General features: G+C 40.5%; 1 protein-coding gene across 8 annotated transcripts in view; it reads right to left on the bottom strand.

Annotated features, from left to right (window-relative positions):
* ADD3 (adducin 3) overlaps positions 1–23,424 on the bottom strand; it is a 103,691-nt gene that overhangs the window by 6,367 nt on the left and 73,900 nt on the right. For 6 of the 8 annotated variants that reach the window (XM_055801433.1, XM_055801415.1, XM_055801451.1 and 3 more), the window contains 10 exons: positions 23,014–23,237; positions 8,500–8,638; positions 6,837–6,988; positions 6,634–6,714; positions 5,408–5,557; positions 4,364–4,507; positions 4,177–4,275; positions 2,964–3,146; positions 1,886–2,143; positions 661–780 (listed from right to left, as the gene is read on the bottom strand). In XM_055801433.1, coding sequence (XP_055657408.1) covers positions 661–780; positions 1,886–2,143; positions 2,964–3,146; positions 4,177–4,275; positions 4,364–4,507; positions 5,408–5,557; positions 6,634–6,714; positions 6,837–6,988; positions 8,500–8,638; positions 23,014–23,208 — 1,521 coding nt within the window. In that variant the 5' untranslated portion in view covers positions 23,209–23,237. Of the gene's footprint in view, positions 1–660; positions 781–1,885; positions 2,144–2,963; positions 3,147–4,176; positions 4,276–4,363; positions 4,508–5,407; positions 5,558–6,633; positions 6,715–6,836; positions 6,989–8,499; positions 8,642–14,599; positions 14,747–23,013; positions 23,238–23,424 lie in introns of those variants that run through there. The other 2 variants (XM_055801457.1, XM_055801460.1) reach the window with 2 other exon arrangements.

Below are 23,424 nucleotides of genomic sequence, written 5' to 3'. Positions count from 1 at the left end.
CGGATGCTGATACAATGCTTTCCAAGAAAGAAAAAGAAAAAAAGTAATCAAACGGAAAGTGTCCTGAATATCTGTTAATACAGTTATACCTCGGGTGGAGTATTTGGTCAGTCTGATAGTCAGCGTCTTATGTGCTGGAAGGGAAAAGCAGTGAGATATTTGTGTTTACAGAGAGGTCCAACAATAATCTCTCTCTTTTTTTTTTACTGCCACTAGGAAGTGGATTGGACCATAGAAACTCCAGCTTAATAAGGGCTAGGCAAATTAATACGAAACAGAGTGAGATTACAGCCCGAGATCGACTCATGCTGTAGATGACACACAGCAATTCAGTTCATCTTGACACCTAATTATCCACTAAAAATAATGCTAAATTGCAGAAACTACCACTTCTAATCTATCATTTCCACAGTTAATACTCATCCTTCATCAAACTACTGCATTCAAAATGTATATATATAGTGTACGTATCTACAGATTTCACATGTATCATACATTTAAATACATGGGGTTTAGTGAAAAATCACATACAATGTAAAAAACTTCTCAGCAAAATCAGAACATTTGAAAATGTTATGTTACTGCTGTATTGAATCATTACTTGAACATATAATTTTATTTGGAAATGTTACCATTTTAATTTCATTACACTTCTTTTACCTTATTTCTCTTTTCCAATACTTCACTTGGGTTTGTATTTAGAGGAACAAATTGGTTTGGATCTTCAATTTTGATTGGCGTTCCTCCACTAGTCTTGGAGGAGTCATCAGCTTTCATCCACTTAAAGGGAAAAAAAACAAAAAACAAAAAGCTAAAAATTCCAGCATGATGGAGAGGAACAATTCTCAGCGTTGCCCTACTGTTAAAAAAGAGATATAAGGAAAGGACTTTCTGACTTTATTGTCAATTCCACATGACACCCACAAAATAATCTGACTTCTTACAGGTTTGAGTGTTTGCCCAAGAGGATTTAAGTTGCCTTGAACATGTATCATCGAGACTACTTTTTTGTAAACACTGAAATACATTCCTGAGGAATGCAGTACCGTGTACTAATGAAGTTATATTTAGAAAGGATCACCCGTCCTAGTAACTCGCAGATACATCCACCAGCTCCAGATACTTTGTTCACCAACCAAAGCAACCAACTTTCACCACTGCTAACCACACATTTTGTCTATAGGTTTTTTTTCTTTAAATCAGTTACTGAGGGTGTTTCTCCCAAATTAAGTTTCAAAACTCGCTAGCCTGCCAGCAGGAGGAGCTGATGCTTTTACAGTTGTACTATGCAACTGGGAGTAGCCTGATGGCAAATAACATGCTTCTCTGCTCCTTAATCCCACAAGAGCCACACTCCTCAGACTGGAAACACAGTGGAAGCTTCTTGGTGAGCTGAAGGAGGAGAAATCTCGGTCATCATTGTAACTAGTAGTATGAACAGACCCTTCAAAGTCTGTTTTCAGTAGGCTCACAAACAGTAAAGGGGCAGTTAGAGATGAATTAGAGATTGTGCCTCCCCCATCTAGAGAAGAGAACAACCACTGGGTGATTTAAAACCTCACTATGGTGGATAATTAATAGCACAAAAAGATGTAATAGAAAAACTTTTCCACTTCAGGAATCAGAAGAGCTAGTAACAAAAGGGAAATCATTGTTCAATTTTGTCACAAACACTTACTCTTCCAAACAGTTAACCCCCACTCCCCTTTCCCAGAGGCGGCCCTTAGGACTAAGGGCATTTGGTCTCCCCAGAGTCTCTTTGTCTGCTTTTATTTGGTTGATAAACTTACTTGCTATTCTTGTTAAAGATTTCCTCATACAAACTGTGCGTAATTTACTTTCAAGTAGTGCAAAAACTAAGTAACTGCCTAAAATATCTACCTACCGTAATCTTAGTCCTGGGACTGGTTTCCCCGTTCCAGGACTCCTCAGGCACATTAACTTTCAAGTATGTGTTTGGCGAGTTCAGCCATCTTGTCTTTTCCCTCTGTTGCCTCTGCGCCAGGAACTTCAGGGGGGAAAGCGGGACTGTATCATCTTCAAAGGAAAAGGCAGTCACAGTGGCTGGGATCTCAACGTCACTCTTATGTCTGGGTTTTTCTCTGACTAATGGTTGCCTATAGGCATAGCCAGTTCTGTATCCCTATGGAGGAGGGGAAAAAAAAAGTTTTTTAAAATAAAAGTAATAGATAAAATCAGGAAAAGGTATCCAAAGAAGTCATGGGAGTTTTGTGCTGCCCTATACGCATTGAACAGGTCCACTGAGCTCTTCAGAGAATGGGCTAGTGTTGCTGTCCATCATTCATTCATACTGTTAACCGTCAAGAGACCCATTTAAAATACAGGACGGTAGCAGCTGGACAGGACCTCGCTCACCCTTCACCCTCCTGCCACCTTCCTTCAGTGTGTGAACACCAAATGACTCCCTGCCCAGGCTATGACCTAGGTAGGGTTCATGATGACGTTTATCTGTCTTGGGCAACGGCACAGCCTAGTTCACAACAATCCCCCACTCCTCACTCTATTTGTACTGAAGGCTGTTGCAGAATTCATTATGCAGAGAAACAGGCATTTCAAACAAATAATAAACTATAATCTTACCTCCTAATATTAGAGTTAATAACAAAATACAGAGGGAATCTGCCATGTCTATTTACTAGGTGGCGATTCAAATATGTTTTTACTGTTAAGTTACTATAAAGAGCAAATATGCTTGTGAGATGGGTCAGACAAAATTTAAGTTCAAGACATAAATTCTTACCAAGACAGAATACTACTGTCAGATACAGTGACTTAATAAAAACCAAACCAAGCAGAAGCAACTTCATATACAATAAAAATTATTCCACCTTAATTTGCAAACTCACAAAGAAACCACAAAAAATAATTTGCTTTGCAGAAGCTAATCCTACACTCAAAAGTTTACAGAGACTACGTGGTCAACACCATCAACATGCTCTCACCAGGTTGTCCAGCATCCGCATGAGCGCTTCAAATTCTTGCTCCCCAACTTTCCATTTTTGTTGTGAAGCCATATTAACTCCACCTCCTCCAGTTGCTGCCACAGCGTGTGTGGAAGGCTTGAACTTCTGCAGGTCCAGTAGTAGGAGATTGTCTATCCCACCTGCTCCAGCTAATGCATGAACCTAGAGACATCAATGAGCGTATTTCGTTTGTGGAAAAGCTTTTGGATCGTTTCCTTTTCTGAATTCACAGGAGAAACATACTTAAACACCAGCTGCAGTTATTTCTCAGGCTAGTTTTCTACTGTGCAAAAATGTATTAAAATATATAGCAAGTGATTCTTATGGAAAGGATGACAGTATCTGCTAACAATTGCACTTCACAAGTAGACTCAAATACTAACTTTCAGAGTACCTTAGAAAGGTCTTTCTGCATCACAAGACTAAAAGTTTTCATTTTTATATCCATTTCAAAACAAGCGAGTGATCAAACTCAAACAGCAGGGCAACGGAGGAAAGGAGTGGGAGACTGCCATTTGCACCTCCAAATGCCTGCTTGGGAGGAAAGGATCACTGGAGAACAAGAAAGAGCAAAGTGAAGTTTCTGGGGATGGGCTTAAAGAGTTATGGAAGGTGAGGACACTTTCAGTGGTCTCTCTTCACAGGTTATAGATAACATCTAGATACCGAACTAGGTAGGCAGACAAAATGGAAACAACTGATTTTGGGTCTCAAGTTATTTTTAAATACAATACCCTCTACCATTGCTCCAAAGACCTTGTGTTTATTTGGTTTTCCAAAGCCTTGTTATCACAGGGAGAAGCTTCTTTTCTTGTCAAAACATTCAGCTTTGATAATGAGCTGGATGTTGAGAGATCTTAAGTCACACTTTCATACGCAGTGAGTACCACCGAATCTATTACCCACCAGATTCTCTGCATGAAGCTCACCTGCCCACAGCATGGAACAAAACCTGTATCCTTCAGAGTGTAACACCACCAATACTTATTCTAGGAAGAGTGATACAGTATTTGTGCTGTTCCTTCTGTATTTTCCTGGTTATTCCAATTTCTCTGACTTTGACCTGGCATACGATTACTGGATTTCACAACCCCGGACGTTTTGTACTATGAGAGATCTTCCCATCTGGGATGTAATCTATAACTCTGCAGCATAAATGTTTGAAATGAAATAGAGATAAATTCTCTCTCACCTGTGTTTCACAAGCCAGTTGCACATTGAAAATATAGTGGAATGCTTCTTCCAGTGTCTCTCCTAATGCTACCACACCATGGTTTCTCAAGACTAATACCTAGTAAATGAAGACACTAATGTTAAATGGTAGAAACTGGCGCAGTACATGAAAATTGTTTATGAAGGGCGTGAATGAGGTTGAATACCTTGCAACTGGGTCCAAGAACTTTCTGAAGCTGAATTCTCTCTTCCTGTTCATCAAGAGATCCCTGGTAGTTGTAATAAGCAACATCTCCAAGAATCAGAGCTTCCTGTGATATGGGAAGGATGCCACACTTCATAGATGAAACCTGTTTCAAGAAAATGAAGTACTGATAACTAGGAAAAAAGTGAAACTCTTAAAACCCACATCTCAACCACCCAAACCTTAGTAGGATATAATTTGTATCTTTGTTAGAAGAGACACAAACTCTCCATAGTGGAAGCTTAGAAACAGTACCTTTCTCTTTAATTCTTCCCTAGTGTAATTTGCAAGGGGGTGACAGAGCTGCTGCTATCCAACCTAGGGACAGATTCATTACAGGAAAAGAGAAATTATCCCAACTAAGTTAATTTTATCCATGTTTAATGCTCAGCATAAGCCTTCTTAATGGTTTTTCCTTCTTTCCCACATTTATAACTTCAAAAAGCTAGTATAAAAGAAGTTATTTTTTTTTGTCTGTAGTCAAGGAATGCATATATATGCATTTATATATAAAATAATATAAATGTATCTATTTATCTCATACTATGTTTTTCAAGTCTCCTTATATTTTGATCATTGTTATACAGACAATTTTAAACTTACATGTTAGCCGTGACTTTTTAATAGCGAGGAAAATCCAAATTGAACGTAACTACTAATTAAGCCATTAAAATGGAGTTGCATAATGCAAATTATGATGTATACAGCATGTTAGATGGTCTAAGATGCTTTACATGAAGCCCGTGTAAACTATGTAATTTACAGTCTCCCCAGCCTGAGTAATATTGTACCTGAGCATCAGTTTATTCCTATCCATTTCACTGTGGTGGCCCAGTTCTCTTTCTCTGGGTATTTGATAACCTCTCACCTTTCTTTACCAGCGTAGAGTCAATTTTAAAAACAAAATTAAAACTGCCACAAGCAGTAATTCAGATTCAGAAGTGTGCTCTATGTTCATAAGGTAAATCTGTTTTGCTTTACTCTTCATGCTAGAAAGAAGACTTACAGCTGCTGTTGCAGGGGTATGTATGTGTATTACACATCTGACATCAGGGCGTGTGGAGTAGATGGCCACATGTGGACTGAATCCTGCATTGTCAATACTTAGAGTTGTACTTCCCTGGTCAACTACATCTCCTAGGATGTTTACTTTGACCTGGAAAAGTCAAACAAAGGGACAATATTAAAAAAGTTTGCGACAACTGCCATTACCTGCAAACTACCTTCCCTTTCATACTCGGTACCAAATTTCCCCACCAGATATTTAGGGCTCAGAGCATGACAAAAAGGAGAGCAGCCGTGAATCTGTGCATCAATAAACCATTGTGCTGTCCAAGCCCTTGATAGCTGTTGGAAGTCCAGCCATGGAAGAAGTGAAGATAAGACACGGACACAACATATATTCCTTTTCGGTCTAGCTGACTTTTTCTTCTTTCTAACTTTCACAGATTAATTTTGTTAACATGTCCTACATTTTAAATATGAAGAAAATTCAGCCTCTGAGAAATTTCCAATAAGAAAATTAAATGCATACGGAATTTTCAATTTCATGGGAACATTAAAATAATAATTTCAGGATCAACAAAAAACAACAGCAGGGTCATATCAGGTCTTGTTCTCAGGTTTCTATTTTGGTTCTGTGATTGCTGGTGTAATGCTATCAGTCTCAGTCTGCTACCCCTTTTCAACTGGAGGTAGTTTCTTTACAGATACATACTGACACGAAGAACATATGGCAGGTTCTGCATCAAAAGATGCATGATTTAGCAGCCACCATTGCCTAAATGCCAATCTGTAACTTCACCCAGCTCCTTTGTTGGGCCTGGGGAAGATTATTCAACTTTATTTCCCCACTTACAAAGGTAAGAGCTGATTCTACTAACACTACTCCTACAGAGTCATTTCGTATGTATTACCATATTGTCAGGTTATAAAAGGTTGCTGTTACACTGAGGCTATTTGATGAGCTTCATCAGACAGGAAAACAAAACGTTGCTGCTCCACATTGAAGCTGAAGACAAAGCAACAGAAAGCAAAGCTAAACCCCAAAAGAACTGCTGAAGACAAAGGATTCTAGTATCTAAATAGTTAATCAGCTTTTCATTTGGTGGGTAAACATTAAAACAGAAACAGCAGCATGATTATAGTTTAGAAGTCCATTTTAGCAGCCACAAAAGTCTTTTAGAAAACAGGTTGAGCCTTGCTGGTTATTACAGCAGGTGAATCACATACCAAATTAGAAGCTGAAGCTTCAGAAAAGGACAGACCTCTTGGAATGATTAGAATATGGTCATGTTCTTTGCTTACTCTTACCTGCAAAGGAGGAAGAAAATGGATTACTGATCTGTTTTTAAATTTATATTATTCGGGGGGAAATTAATTTGAACGAACAGGCAAGGTTCCAAATAAAAATATTTCTTCTCTAAAATACTTACTGTGATATAGGCATTTGGCAAATGTGCCCACCCAAACAAGTCAGCCAATCTGTATAAACTGGCCAACTTGCAACGAGTAAGTTTTTCTCCTTTAACAAATGAGGAAGTATCTATCCCAGGTAGATCGTTGATGGGTGTAATCATTCCATGGCCTGAAAAACATGGACAGAAAAAGATGATGGCCAGTCAGACAATTAGATAACTTCTAGCTGTGCCATAATCTTGAAGCAGCGTATTTAAATTGTTAGCATAGCAGTACCTGCAATTATTAGGCTGGGACTAATTATTAGGCTGCACTGCTGGGATTTTAAAGGTCTGAAACCTCTGTTACTTTAAGACAGTAGGAACCATACCCCAAATTTAGGTCTTCATCTCTTTTTCAAACATGAGAGAGGTGAAATAAAGGTTTCCTTTGAAGTACCACTCAGATTTTGAGCTCTCTCTTGACTCACGATCCTATACAGGACTCTGCTTTAAGACATTGGCCACTAATGAAGGATTTTCACACATTACTTTGAAAATTACAGAAGAACACATTCCTGCTAGACTTCTGACATCGGTATAACTAATTTGAAGAGATGTCTCAGTCTTAGCACTTGAATTTAGTCTTAATGAAGAAACTGGGATTAGTGCAAGAGTTCTCAAATCCTTAGAAGATATCATCTCTTAACAGAGAAATCACAAAGATCAATTTTTCTTTGATTTGTGATGACACAAATATTCCCATCTCCCCTTCACAAATGCATGACATCCCTTTGAAAGCCTTTGCTTACAGGGAAAGTCACAACCAGAAGAGGTAATAGTTATTTTGGTTTTCAACAAAAAAAAAGTATGTACTTTGAGATCAGTCGCCCTGTTCTCATTCCTGGGCAAACATAGCACAGACAACAGCCGGACCCACAGTCTCACTAACCAACCAGAGACACAGAGATGAGATTATTTGAGCTTTCTGTTGTTCTCTTCCACATCTTTTGTTAAATGAACTCTGAAGCACCATTTTGGGACCAATTCTCAAAAGACGCTGAATGCTGACAGCTGCCACTGTACTTCAGGCTTGTAAGCTCCCATATGATGTCCACCCACAGAACTTAAATCGACTTTAACGTTTCAGTGCTTCATGACTTGGAAAGAAGAACTTGGGCGTTAACTGAAAGATCCTAGCAACATCTTTATAACTAGAGTGCATACTACAAGCTGTTTTTAACTGTGGGAGCTGTTTGTGTAATGACTCAGTTTGTCAGGCTATTCTGTCCCCTTTTTTCTTTTCTTTTTTTTTTTTTTTTAAATAACACTTTATATGCAAGAGTAGAAAAATAAACAATCTAAATGGTTATGTATTTCACATCTCAGTTTATGCTCATGTTAAACTGTTAATAACAACAGGGCCCAGCATTTTGTTCCCCATCTCAGTTAAACTTTTATCAACAAATTCTAGAATAACTGAGTGTGAAAACTCCAAACAATTTGGGTATCATTATACAAATCAGAGAATCTGAAAGAAGCCTAAAAAAGAAAGTTAAGGCTACCATCTGTACCACTTCACAGCTGAAGCAAGCTCCGACAGAACTTTTATTCAAAGTGAGAGGAGATCCTAGCATTGCTAAGCCCTGGTGATAATAAAAAAGGAAGAGAAAAAGTGCAATTATATGTTTAATTCACTTACTGAGTGAAGATGAGGAAAAACCTGCAAAAGAGCTTGCTGTAATGTATTCAGCAATCTGCTGTAACGCAAGCAGTCCAGTGGGGTTATTGCCCTTCTTCATTTGTTCTTGAATAAGGCATTCCAGATCTTCTCTAAAAGCCTGTAGAAACATTTGAAAATCATCAAGGAAACCTGGCTTTGATATAAATAAAATTATTATAGGTGGGGCTGTAGCTTTGCCTGTTATTAATGTTACATGAAACTTCCCCTTAGACCTTGTTTTTAGCTGCTTATAACTTTGCCAAACTTTAACCATCTGATCTAAACTTTGTATGCTAAGTGTTAGCAATTTGGGAGGTGGAAGGAAGGAATTTGATCACAGAGGGTTAACTATTTCCCAGAACAAGGGAAGATAAAATGTATTTTTGTAAATGATAACAAAAACCATTTTTATCAATAATTAAAGAGTTCTCCATATTTTGGAAGAGGTACTTGAAATTTGATCAGGATGTGTTGCTTTTAGTGCTGGATATTATTTAGTTCTGTAATCCCCCTGAAAGTCCATTCAAATTTGATAAAACTATAAACAACTGGAAAACTGGAGCTCATCCATGCTCAAATAGTATCACAGACATGCAAAAACTAGAAGGAATGCCAGGATGTCATCTCCTCTCTATTTCTTTCCTTCTCCCAAAGGGAAAAAACCTTCCCTTTTCTCCTGTATAAAATGACTGCATGCCCAAGAGGTAAACTCTTGCAGAATATATAATGAAAAAGGTTTTCACATATCAAATTTAATATACTATGCACTGTGGACAAAGCCTGTTTCTTCCAGATGACAGACAGATGAACCACTGCCCACAACAAATGCCTATCCTAGGACTACTTCAGTCCTGACATTTCTAGTAAATTCTGTTCCTTCACACTTTGCTTGTAGGTTATTTTTTCTAATTCTCTCATTATTTCTTGGCAGCATCTTCCAGCTTTTTTCTGAACCAGCAGTACGCAAAGCTGCACACAACATGAGCTGAGGTGTATTGCAAATGCTCTTGCTGGTTCATTCTGGAAAGACATTTGGTGTCTTTACCATGCAGCTGACACCTATTATAACTCCAGGCTATTCGCTGTATGTAATTGCTCCTTTCAGCTTGCCTTCCTTAGCAGAGCACTCGCTCTCAATTAAAAAAGAAAATGGTTCTGTATGGCAAATGTAATTTCTTCACTGAATTTTAATTCAGTCCTCCAAAACACCCACTTAATTGGGTAAAACCCACCAGTCTCATTACATAGTCTGTTCATCAACAGGGTTTGACTCTAAAAGAGAGAGTGCTGCCAGACTCCCCAAGAACATTCTCAAGACTCTACTTGACATGGCTTCTTAGTTGGACAGCCAAGCATCCATAACTACTCTTTAATTTCCAAGTTTTCAGACACCCATGCTCTTCCTTAGTGTAATTTTGTCAGAGTCGTGTATACCCGAGACATCCCAGAGTTCCACAAGTAAAGCCTCTAAAAACTCATGTGGGATGACTACACGGCAGTCTATTCCACTGATCTCTCTGCTTAGACCATCCCATGCGCGCAGCATCCGCCAAACAGCTGAACAGCCTCTTGGTAGCCTGAAGATACACAGGCAAAATCAGATTTTTCTGTTTAGTGGCTGCTGTAGGTAAAGATCTATGCAGCAGGGGAAAGGAGCGAATGGGGAATAGGAAAGAAGAAACAGGGAACCGAGTGAGGAAAGGAACCTAACTAGGACTGGGAGAAAAGGAGTGGGGGTATGGGAGGTGCATCAGCACTGGGAGCCTGTATGGGAAACTGATGGGAGGTAACTGCCAGAAAGGCAAACAAGGATTTGTGGAAAACAGCAAGTGGTTGGAGAAAACATCCGGACTTTCATCTTTTGTCTATCATTTTGACTGTGAAACCCACTCCCTTCAACCTGATTCTGCTCCAAGGATGGCCATCATCACCGTGACTCCATGTGTCCCAATGGCAATGGGGGTGCCAGCCTTAGTGACAAAATAACGAGCGCTGTCCCCAGCCTGGAACCCCAGTGTGGCCGCAGGCCCAGATTGCTGGAAGTCAGTCATGCAGAAGACATTTCTTTGCCCACCTTGGGCACAGACAATAATCTTTAAGCATACCACAGTCATCTTGTCCCCATGCCTCATTTGGCACACACTGGCCTCTAGTTCTCACTAGAAAATAAATTTAGTATTTTTCCCTCTTCTCATGGCTCAGCAGGTGGCCCTGTGTCTTTTTTGCACGCTACTCATACTCTCTTGAGATGACAATTATGATTTATCTGACAAGATTTTCTCTGGGCAGATAATTACTGTAAATCCAAGTGCTTCACAAGCATTAAGTTACTAATCCCTGAAACCTGCCTTTAAGGTGCAGCAGGGAGGTCAAGCTCAGATACTTCCACCAATTCAGGACATTCATTCAGAGATGCCCAGAGCCCCAGTTGCGGAGCACTGCACAGTAAGCAGCTTCTTACACACTCAGAGCACAACTCTCGGTGAAAATTCAAGTGCAGCACTGAGTGTTTACGGTGCTGCGGTACCGCTGGGCAACAAGGGGGATACACAGAAAATTGCAATCTGAAAAAACAGGGAACAGATGATTCAGCATCACCCATCAGCCCGGTTTGAATCCTTGAGGTTGGTCAGTACCTAAATCTGAGCATTTCTCACTACAACCAAAGTGGTTCTGAATGAAATTCAGATGTGCATGATTTATACAATCCCCTATAGAAGACATAAGTGTTTTTCACATAAAAAGCATTTTGGTGATCAAACAGCTCACAGTGCATAAAGAAAGGAGCCAAGGTCCAGCCCTTATGTTCTACCAACCTGCTTCCAAGTTCATCAACAAATACTAACAGTTATTTTCAAATTCTGTCATTCCAAGTTATTTGATAACTTCTCAAATATTCCTGAAAGAGGCTCCCTGCAAGAAAGCTCTGGTATTACACACTCTGCAAGGCTGAAATGCTCTTTCACTCTTGTTTACAATACGTATATAAGGAAACTGCATATTTGTAGTCTCCCGGGGGCTATGTGGAAGACAGAATTCACAAAATTCATGGAAGTATTTGCTTGGGAGGAGACTGAGAAGAACAGTTATCTGTATTATATTAAATCACTCTTTCTTTAATTCAACAAGGACTATAAAAAGGATCTGCAAAAATGTTCACAGTAAACTCTTATTAGTCATATTCAGACCTTTTTTTTTTTTTTAAACCTGTATGAGTAATGTTACTTTTCTAGCAGAAAAAAAGGTAGTGCGATGTATTTCAGGCAATTTTTTGACAAAGATTTTTTTGTTTCTTACCATATTTTTAATTCTGCTTTCTGATCATGCTATTTTCATTCTTCTGAGCTTAGTTTTGCTCTCTGATGTTAACAGTAGTATATTATACACTGCTGAGGCCACTACAAATGAGGATTTACTGTTGTATCAACAATTCTGTCAAACCAAACAAGCAGCTTTACTTAAAAATAATTTTAGAAAAAGCAGAAAATAGGCAAAAGCTGGGGCAAGTAGGACATATAGAGGTTTGGCACGAGCTGTAAAGCAGAGGTGAGGATAGGGATGAAGAGCATAAAATAAAGTACGCAATTTATCCACGTGTCAGTACACAACAATGTTTTCTAGCAGACTGCAGCCTTCAGTGTCATCCACATGACTCACGCACATTCCTCCATGGATATTTATGAATATTTCAAAACCTTTTGTTCACTGCTACAGACCTTTAAAACATGGATCTCTATGTCCTTGGATAACCATCCCACATGTGCCAACACAACCTTCCTCCATTTATGATAATTCCCGATGAGCCCATATGAAGGGCATCACCTTCTTCTGGACAACAATATACCTTAAATATTAGCCATTAAATGAATAATATTTATTGAAGCTTTCACTGTAAAGCACTGATTTCTGTAAAACCACTACTGTGCAGGGCCCAGATTTTGGGTCCAACTCATTCAGCAGCAGGAATCTGCTCCTGAAAACCTAACCGGTTTTGTTTTGCTTTAATTCACCAGCCTGTAATAGATATATGGCATTACACTGCAACTGCCTGCAAACGACCAAGTAAAAGTCATGCTTGAGACATGTTTTCAAAAAGATGATCAACACTCAGCTCTGGCACAAAGCAGATATTTTTCAAGCAGAAAGATCACCAGTAATTTCAGATGTAGTATTTGACAAGAAAGTGCTGACAAAGAAAAAACTGTACTGTCAGATGAATGAAAAATGATGTTAATCAGCTGTATGCTCAGCATTGCTCCATAGAGAAATTTTCAGCTCTAGGATTTAAACAGCTTTTTGGGCACACATGGGTTTTGTTTGTTTTAAAACAGCAAAACTTCAGACGTAAGATGAGACAGTAACAGCAGTGACTTTTTACAGTGGTGTACTAAGTCCCAAAGCGAGAAACTCAGCATCTCAAGGCTGCTCAAGCTGCCTGTCAACAGTCACCCTGTCAACAGAGCTGCACCACTTCTGGACTTGGCCAACCTGCCTGTGCCTGCACAGCCAGCAAGGCTGCTGCCTGGATAACCCACCCAGCCGTAGGTGAGGATTGTTTCCTGTTTGCACAAGCATCCTTCTGCCTTCAGTGAGCTCACCTCCCCAGCCAAGCACCAGTGTTCCACCTTGTTTGTGCTGGAACAGCACTTCAAGCATCCTGCAGAAAGTTTGCATAGAAAATAGCACCTAAGCTACCTAAGTGAATAGCCTGACCTCAGTACGCAGCAGGCTGCAAACTCCCCTTCCACCGCTGCCAGCTGAGGTTGTTCTCTTCGAAACTGCAGTGAGCTGAACTGCACTAAGTAAAGCAGGGGAAAACATGGTTTTGAATTTACACCATGAACCAAAGCAGCCCCTGCACAGCCAAGCCTGGCAGCTGCTGACTTGATTGCCCTGAGCTGGCAGTGCGCAGCTGCCCTGCTTCCATCTCACCCACCTTCTGAATGCCACTCCACTACCTTGCACTGATACGAATTTCCCCACAACTCACCAGTAAAAATATGCAGGGCAGCTCAGCTTGATCCTAAAACAAGTGTTTCTAACACTCCAGACAGCTCTTTTACACAGCCTTACACAGTACTGCAGCTTGCAGAACAGAAACCGATTTTCTTGATAGAGTCATTAGTTACATGATTAGGTCAAGGTTTTTCTAACACCATAAAATTACTTCTCCAGAAATACTTGCAATCATCTTCCAAATACACATCAAACTCAAGCAGTTTAGATGCAAACATCTTTCAGCTTAGACCTGCAAGGGTTCTCTGAAACTCAAGCGTGAAGTTACAAGCCTCAGTTCTGACTCATTCACTTCATTTTCTTTCAGCAGGACAGCCTAAGTGTGAGCTGACAGCATAAACTGGGGCTTTTAAGAATCAAATCAACATTTGCATGTACCAGTTGACAACTGGTATTTTTCCGTCAACATAAGCAGAAAAAATAGAATAACCGACTTGCTAGAGTAACCTATTTTACATGTATACACATCTATATATGGCACAGAACAAAAACGTTGTTAGAAAATTTTAGTATTAATCTCTTCATCTTGGTAGGCAGCTCTCTGAGGAGGTTAAAAAGTATGCAGGCTCATAGGTATTTTGCCTATCTTTCTATGCTGTTTCTTGTTTATTGTCCATTGATTTCTCCATGTAGTCCTTATCCACTCAAAAGAAGTAGAAATAAGAATAGTAAGAAAAAAATTTCCCTGTAAATAGAGAAAACAATGGTATACAGGTTATCTACCAATACTCCATGCCATTGCAAACCTTCAAGAGGAGAAAGCATGTGCTTGCATCAGGATTAACTACAGTAAGGTCCAAACAGTTCGGTATGTCAGCCTGCAGGAAAGCTGGTAGAAAAGGTATGTGGGGTCCCTACATGTAAGGCAGCAACAGCACTGCTGTTTGACTAAAAGCAGCAGAATAATACAAGAAAACCCTTCACACATTTTCACTTTTTCCCATTTTTGATCACAGTTTATGTATCTTAAACGCATTTTTAAAAACACATCTACACATAAACGTGCCCACACAGAGTCTCTAAGCCAAATCACCACTGCTGAAGAAAACTTTTAAAACTTAACTGGTATTTTGTTCTGGAGAGCGAAGAGATGTCAGTTTTAACTCCTGTGCTGTAAACGTAGCTGTGGCTGCTGGCGGAGAGCAAGACCTTCACCAAAACAGCCGATACTGGTTCGTAACAGACTGTTTCAAGACTGGAGTTCAGATACAAACAACCGGTGCACTAAGTGGAAAAGGGTGGAGTCGGCCACAAAAAAAACCGCCAGCGAGTAAAGGCTGGTGGGGAGAAGATAAAACACAAAAAGCGTTTGTTAACACCACGGGGGAAAAAAACAACCCAGGGTGTGTGTAGGGGGAAGCTTTTGTGTTAAGATAGAAAGAAATGGGCTTAGTAATACATAGGGGGAATTAGGTAAAGTTATAATAATCTCTTCAGTTGCAGTGAAGCGCGTGGCTATCTGGGCTGGATGCAGCGACTCAATCAGCAGCAAGCAGGTCCCCACACTGAGCTCAGCCTGCGCTGGTTTTTCCGGCTCCTCTAACCTGGTACACATTAGCTTCCCTCCGTGAGCTGGTGTGTTTACTCCTGCGATAAACAGCCTAGAGATACCCTATGATTAAAGCAAAACCTGAAGCACTGAACTCCTTTGCAAAGCCTATCTTCAGCACACCCAGCTCCCCAAGTCCCAGTGCCAGCTGTCGTCCCACCCTCACAAAACTGCTGCCATGAATGGAGGGTCTGTGTCCCTCCCTCATGTTCTTGTGGAATAAAGTCATACTATGCATCTTTGCTAGATGTAATATAACTGCTGAAATTTAATCAAATTACGGTTTGTCAGGGGTCTAACAGATTTCCAAGCATAATTAACTTTTTCAGTAAGGGCAGGAGTAGGGAGGGTGGAAGCACATTTGGCGGTGATGCACCAAGACAGATGACAGGCAGAGGTCTTGCAGGGCGTTCTGGATGTATGTGCCTCTGCAGCCAGGGATGAAAGTTATCAGTCATGACCTTCCAGGATTTTCCAGGCACTGTTAAAAGAGCGTACTAAACCAAAGGATTATTGAACAGCCAAACCCAACCAACCAAAAGCCTTAAAAATTAATACAGCTAAATCACAGATTCACAGAATGATCAGGGTTGGAAGGGACCTCTGGAGATCATCTAGTCCACCCCCCTGCTAAAGCAGGTTCTCCCAGAGCAGGTTGCACAGGGTTGCATCCAGGCAGGTGTTGAATGTCTCCAGAGGAGACCCCACAGCCTCTCTGGGCAGCCTGGGCCAGTGCTCTGTCACCCTCAAGGTAAAGAAGTTCTTCCCCATGTTCAGCTGGAGCTGCCTGTGCTGCAGTTTGTGCCCGTTGCCCCTTGTCCTGTCGCTGGGCACCATTGAAAAGAGCCTGGCCCCGTCCTCTGACACTCGCCCTTAAGATATTTGTAGGCATGGGTAAGAGTTCCTCTCCACCCAGCCCTCCAGCCTGTCCAGATCTTGCTGAATGGCAGCACAGCTGCCTTCTCCCCGTTTTGTATCATCAGCAAACTTGCCAAAAGTACGCCTAGTCTGTTCATCCAGGACATTGATAACCGAGTTCACCAGGACTGGACCCAGTGCTGACCCCTGGGGAACACCACTGGCTACAGATCGCCAGCTGGACTCTGCACCGCTGGTCACAACTCTGAGCTCTGCCATTCAGCCAGTTCTCAATCCACCTCACGGGCCTCATCTAGTCCACACTTCCTGAGTTTACACATGATGTTGTGGGAGACCATGTCAAAAACCTTGCTGATGTCAAGGTAGACAACGTCCACCAGTCTCCCCTTGTCTACCCAGCCAGTCGTTCATTCCATCACAGAAGGCTATCAGGTTGGTCAGGCATGATCTCCCCTTGGTATATCCATGCTGACTACTCCTGATAACCTTCTTTTCCTCCATGTGCTTTGAGATGACCTACAGCATGAGCTGTTCCATCACCTATCCAGGGATGGAGGGAAGGCTGACCAGCCTGTAGTTTCCTGGGTCCTCCTTCTTGCCTTTTGAAGACTGGAGTGACACTGGCTTTCTTTCAGTCCTCAGGCACCTCTCCTGTCCTCCATGACCTTCCAAAGATGATGGAGAGTGGCTTTGCAATAACATCTGCCATCTCCCTCAGCACTCGGGGGTGCATCCCATCGGAGCCCATGGATTTGTGGGTATTAGGTTTGCTTAAGTGATCTCTAACATGAACCTCCTTGACCAAGGGAAAGTCTTCCTTTCTCTAGACTTCTTCTCTTGCCTCCATGGCCTAGTAAACTGGAGGGCCAGCCTTGGCAGTGAAAACTGAAGCAAAGGTGGCATCCAAGTAACTCTGCCTTTTCTGTGTCCTTCGTCACCAGGGCACTCACCTCATTCAAGCAGCAGGCCTGCATTTTCCCTAGTCATCCTTTTCCTGCTAATGTACTTGAAGAAGCTATTCTTGTTGTTCTTGACCTCCCTTGCCAGATTTCATTCCAATCGGACCTTAGCCTTCCTTGTCACCTCCCTGCATGTTCTGATCCCATCCTTATATTCCTCTGAAGTGACCTGTCTCTTTTTCCACAACCTGTAATTTTCCTTTTTCTGTTTGAAATTTGCCAGAAGCTCCTTACTCGTCCATGCAGGTCTCCTGCCCCCTTGATTTCCTGCTCATGGGGATGCACCTGTCTTGAGCTTGTCCTTTCAGTCATTATTCATTATCTGTACTGCTCTCACCAGACAGATTTGATGCCTTCATTGGACAGAATTTACAAGACTAGTGAATGAAAGAAAAATGGTGGATTTTGTTACAATGCGTTGTATTTTAGATCACCTTATCACTTACCTAGGGAATTAATCCAGATCAGAGTGTTATTCACAATTAATAACTTCAAATACATATAGAATCATAGGAAAGTCATCAGGCAAAGAGGATGGATCTGAATGTTTAATGATCCGAGTAATCTAAAGGACACAGTACCAAAAGTACAACAGAATTTGTAGACACCTGCCAAGACAACAAAACCCCAAACCCAAGCAGTTAACAACCAGCAGAAAGATTAGAAATATGGATGAGACAGGGGGGCAAGGATTCATTTGAAAATTGTTGGCATTTATATCATGATTTTAACTAAATGGAAAGCACCAATATGGAAATGAGAGGAGTGCAAAGTAACTAATTTTTAATGTAACAAAGTGGGGAAAAACTCACAATTGCTCTTGTGGTGCAGATGGATATGAATTGACCGCACACTGTCACAGCTATAGAAATGGAAGTTAGGCAATAGGATTTCTTGGTTCCCTCTCAGAAATCTAGTGGATGGCCTTGATTTAAGACACCATTACCCTGAGCATAATTTCCTCCTCACTTAAAATGCTGAACTTGCCCAGGCCACCTGGTCTGCTCCAGGCTCAGCAGGGTATTGTCACGGCTCACAGGGGATCTTTAAGGGACGTTTTGTGGCATGTCTTAAATGACATGCCAAGTTGAGCTTATCTCCCCTGGTGAACGAAATGCTGCACAGTTTGTATGATGAAAGCATGCAATTAAATAAGCTATTGTGACGAGAGGAGAGTCAGGACTCCTCAGCAGGAAGATGGCAGAGAAGATCAAAGAAGGAGCTGCAGTGCGAGAGGCCTGCCCATCAAGGAGGTCCCAGGGGATGTACAAAGTTGTGAGCCCTTTAAGACCAAAGGGTGATGCTCTTGAAAGATCCAAAAGGCTTTTGAACTTGTGGGGAAAGAGCAGCAGAAGCTGAAACATGGGAGGAACTGAAAAGACTTTGATATTTTAGAGAAAATAAATTGCCCCAAAAGTGAGCGGTGTTGCAAAGATACTGGATGTTCACTTGATACAAAATGAAGCAAGCTAGACAACTGCAGAAATTGGGGGAAAAAATAAATCAAACCATCCTTCATCCCTGTCCTGATGGTTTGAAAATAACACAGCCATGAAAAAAAAAATCATCATCAAGTGTGGGTGGGTTTGCTTGTTATTGAGGAGAAAATCCTGCCTGCTAAGGCAGACCTCTGAATAGACAAGTTGCTAAGCTGGACTGTTATCTCCCCACTTTTTTGGGCAAGACCAGCTAGCATGGGTAGGCAGGGGTGTGTGTACATGTACAAGGAAGGAAGGGAGGCATAGGAGAGAGGTACATTTTTAACCTCAGCATAAAAATAACTGATTTTGCAATCTGGATGGCTAAACCTGAACCAATGCCCTCATGTTACAGTAGTGCCAAGCTAGAATTGCCCTGAACACCCTGCAGAACCATGAAGGATTGGTAGATGCTCTCTATATACAACATGAAATTAAAGCAGAGCATGATGAGATCCTGCCAGCAAAGTGCTCAACTTAAAACCAAACAAGCTCCAAGTAACCGTGTTTCATATGTAAAAACAGCAAGTGCACATTCAATGGGTCTCGACAAGCCACACAAAACTTTCACTGGTAAATTCAAAACATAAACTGGGCATTTAAACTCCAATAACCAAGGATTTTTATGTTTATATATTTCAACTGTTCAACTTATAATTAATACACAAATTTGAGTACTCCAACTTTTTCTTACATCAATAAAAATAATCAAATATATCTCATATAACAGTATATCTTATGTATAAGAACGCGTCCTCTCCCATTTCCACCCTGACCTGTGGCTCTTCTTCAAATACAGTGATGTAAAGTGGATGTAAGGTACTCCTCAATGCAGTTTAAGGAGTGATCCTAACTTCCTGTTGGGTTACACACACTGTCCTGTTAGCTAAAGACTGTAGTTAGTTTTCCTGCTGGTTAGACAATTCTTTCACATGGTCTCACTTCACTGGAAGCAGCATGCCACTGCTGCCTGCCCACAGAAACACCTGACGCCTTCCGTGGCCTCTCTGGGAGGGCTGCAGGGCATTTCTCCCTTCAGTAAGTTCACAGAGCTCCTCAATGCTGAACTGAGACTGTTCAGTCTTCACACAGCATAACTATGCAACCATTGCTTCCAGCCCCCCCAGTGTTTTTGAAGCTTCCAGTTGCCATGGTAAAAGCACCAGAGAAATGCCAGAAGGAAATGAAGGCCAGGAGTACTTGTATACCATAACTGAAATAAGGGGTTTGTTGATGCAGCAAACAAATGTTTACTCTTTGAAAGAGGTACTTACCCTGTGTTAGCAAACAATATATGACTGTTTAGCATATAAAAAGAAAAAACTTTTTAATTTCAAAGTTGGAAAATCTAAAAAAAAAACCCCATCTTTTCAAATTTCGGATATATTATAGGTCAATTATCTCAGACCCGATGTAAAGCAATAAAATTAGTCCACTTCACAGATGTAGTATTTTTTCTTTAAAAATAACAACACAGCACCCAAACCTTCTGAACTTGCAGAAAGTACTGTAATAAACTCAAATGGCTTTATCTCAAAGATTGGCCAGCAGTACCTCTGGATGCTATCGGTCTGTTCAGACCCAGCTGACATTAATTTCTTTCCACCTTTCTAACAGACATAGAACAACAAACACGTGGGTTCTCTCAGATTCTCCAGGCCATCAGATGCTCATGGGTTACATGCAGGATTCAGCAAACATAGAATTCACAGATAATGCCAGGACATTCTTTGTGGGCAGCAGTCATAAAATGCCTGTAATTTGTTTAAGATTTATTATGAACAGACTCTTAAGACATTAGCAAACGTCAGAGGTAATGGGAATAGCTTTTCGGTAGCTTTTAAATTATTTAATTTAGGAAAGGGAAATTGCACATCAGAGACAAGTAGTCAGACTGCACATCAATATGTGCATCAAACAGTACATCAGAGAGATTCAGCAGTTTGATGTCTGGAGATGTCTGGTCAGGGCTGTAGCCCTTACAGTAACATGCACTGTGCAAAATACACCACTGATCCTGAAATGTATTCTCTAATTTATTTTCTTGCTAAAGGACTTAGATTTTCCTACTTGAAAGAAAGAAAAAAGCTTGTTAATAAAACAGATGGAATCAGTATCTATGTTTCCTAGTATATGACAGTGATTAACCCTTTAGTTTTACACCATAACCTTTTGCTTGGAGAAAGTGCATGTTCAAACCAGCTCACCTCAAGTCCATAAATGCTATTGCATTTTTAAGAAAGGTATTATCCTTCCTACATTCACCTCACATTTAATAATACTTGCTAGAAGATGAGTCAATAGCTGTTTCTCTGATCTGAATGTATATATCAAGACTGGGTAAAGATATGAATGCATGTACCTAAGACTGGGTGAAGATTTACCAGCAAGCAAGCTCTTCTTTAAAATGTGTCTGATAACCTCTCTTCCTCTTCTTCTAAACACCTTCAAACTATTTCTTCCTTGTTGACTGGAATAAACCAGAGAAGCAACAAAGCTCTATGCAAACTTCTAATATGTAATTCTGCAGCTATAGAACAATAACATTACACACAATTCTCGTTAATTCAATCCTGAACCTTTGTTACGCAGACTGGTAACAGGAAAAATGCTTTCCAGCCCTTTTGCGACAAATATTATATTCAGGAGGAGACAAGGTAATTGTTTTCAGTCCTGACTCTCAAAACATTATGGCACATCGCAGCTGGAACCTGGAAGAAATAATGCAGTTTCTATCCCCAAATCAGTTATGAAATTTGCTTGATGGACATTCAGTTACAGATACTGTATTAAAACTGCTTTTATTTCCTCACTTGAGAAATCATAACAGGGTTCCTGTGAATTTTTTACATCAAGAGACAATAAAAAGAGATACTTGAGGGGAAATAGTAGCTCAGACAACTCCCCTTTGTGCCTGATCGCACACTTGGCTCCCATGTTGTCGTTTCTCCCTGGCAGATGCTGAGAGCCGAGCAGGCGGCAGGTCCTGGCTTATTTGGACAACTGTTCCCTTACACAACAAAAACTTGCAACTTATTGGCAGCTCCAAACAGTCACTTCCCAAAAAGTGCTGGGCTCAGCTTCTCTTGTGGCAGGACACTAACAACAGCCCGGCAGCGCTTTGTCCCCCAACCTTCTGTTAAAGCAGTTACCCAAACTCAGGGGTTGCCCCTCTTCATCCCTCTTCCTAACATCTGCACTGCAGTGATACTGCATTTATTAAAAAAACCACAGAGGCTGTAGCAAAGGGAAATTCATTACATTTTGCAGACTTGGCAAAAGGTCCCCCAAAACGTTAAGGAAATAGTAACACTCATCAGATTCAATACCGCCATTGAAAGGACCAAGAAAATAACACATGTACAAGCCCAAACAAGAGGTCTCCAATTTATTTTTCTCTGTTAGGCTAAAGATCTGGTCTGTGCTGTGAGTCCTGGCTATTCATAACGTGAATATTTTAACAGGAAGAAGCAGATTCTGATCACATTTTATAATTGAGTGTTTAACATAAAATTATCGTGATTAAAGCATTATGCAATACCTCCCTTAAGAGTATTTTCTTTATAAAAGAGCTTGGCTGCAAAACCAAACTTGCACAAATTGACTTGAAAGTAATAAATTCCTTAGTCAACAGGTTCACATTATACTCAGAGCAACACACAGATCCAAGAGGCACTCCACGATAACACTTTAGCAAACAATCCTGTTATTCATGGATGACTATAACAGGGTGATTACTAGCAGCTGTTTGCAATCTCATTACATATGGAAAAGCTTCAAAAAAAATTACAGAAGCACCCCAACTTACAGAGGAACTGGAGAGAGAAGGATCTGTAAAGCTGCTTAACCCCTTCCCAGTCCCGTTATCCTTATTACATTATATTCCAACATCCTTAAAGGATCACCCTCCACCATCCTTACTCACTCCCCATGGCTTCAAAATACTCAAGACAACAGTATAACTTTCCAATGTATTAATCAGGTTAAACCAAAAGAATGCATATATTAAAATGTAACTTAAAACTAATGTCAGTGTGGTTCAATAGATTTAATAGTTTTATATGTAGCCTACACAAGTAGTGAACTTATACAATGAGTAGATGAGTGCTAATATGGCCAAGTACGGGTATGACTGCTTCCAAGGACATGAAAAGAACATAGCCTAGCTTTTAAACAAACTTAAGCCAATTATAAATGTTAATTAAAGCATTCCTGATGCAAATGATAGGTTAATATTCAAACTCAGAAAGCAGAACTCTGAGTAATGCCCTAATTTGTTCTTACTTGACCACTGACTCCTTCACTCTCTTCCCTACCCCTTATGTTTTAACTAAGTACCCTGCAGCCAGCCAGATCTTCTTGCAATACTGCAGTGAAGCCTAAGAATATAAAAGCATCAGGAGAAAAAACTAACAAAATAAAGGCTGCTTGTTTACAGACAAAACACCATGCAAACGAAATGTTGGATAATCTGTTTAGTGATTCTTCTCAGAAGATGGTCCAGAGATATTCTAACTAGGTGTAGTATGTATTTCTAAGTCTCAAAAAGTTAATCAGGAATCTCAGAAAATAATATTCTTTCATTCTCATCCCCCCCCTTAACCCCACTCACAGGGCTCTGCAGTATCTGAGTGACCCTCTTCCTTTGCTCCATCATATTGAAGTCCTGTCTCAGGTCAGGAGACATGTTTCTCTCCCGGATATACTCTGGGTCATTCTCATTGATGCGATCAAAGTACCGCTCTTTGTGAGGCATCGTGGCTGGGGGAGGAGTAGTGATCACCACCTGACTGGCATCAGTACTCATGCTTCAACACCGCGGATGGTAGGCTTCACCTGAAACAAGAAGAGGGAAGAATGATTAACAATTAAAAGGAGGGTGTTGAATATAACTTCCAAGTCTGGACACAAATAATGTTCTTTTTCATCCCTGCCGAACAACATCTAAAATGAAAAGAGAACAAGTGAATAATTATCATAATCAGAGGACTAAGGAAAAATTCTAGAAAAGTGTTTAAAAAAC

Source organism: Falco peregrinus, chromosome 1 (assembly GCF_023634155.1).
Source record: "Falco peregrinus isolate bFalPer1 chromosome 1, bFalPer1.pri, whole genome shotgun sequence".
In the NCBI taxonomy this organism is placed as follows: domain Eukaryota; kingdom Metazoa; phylum Chordata; class Aves; order Falconiformes; family Falconidae; genus Falco; species Falco peregrinus.
This window is presented reverse-complemented; position numbering and strand designations above follow the sequence as displayed.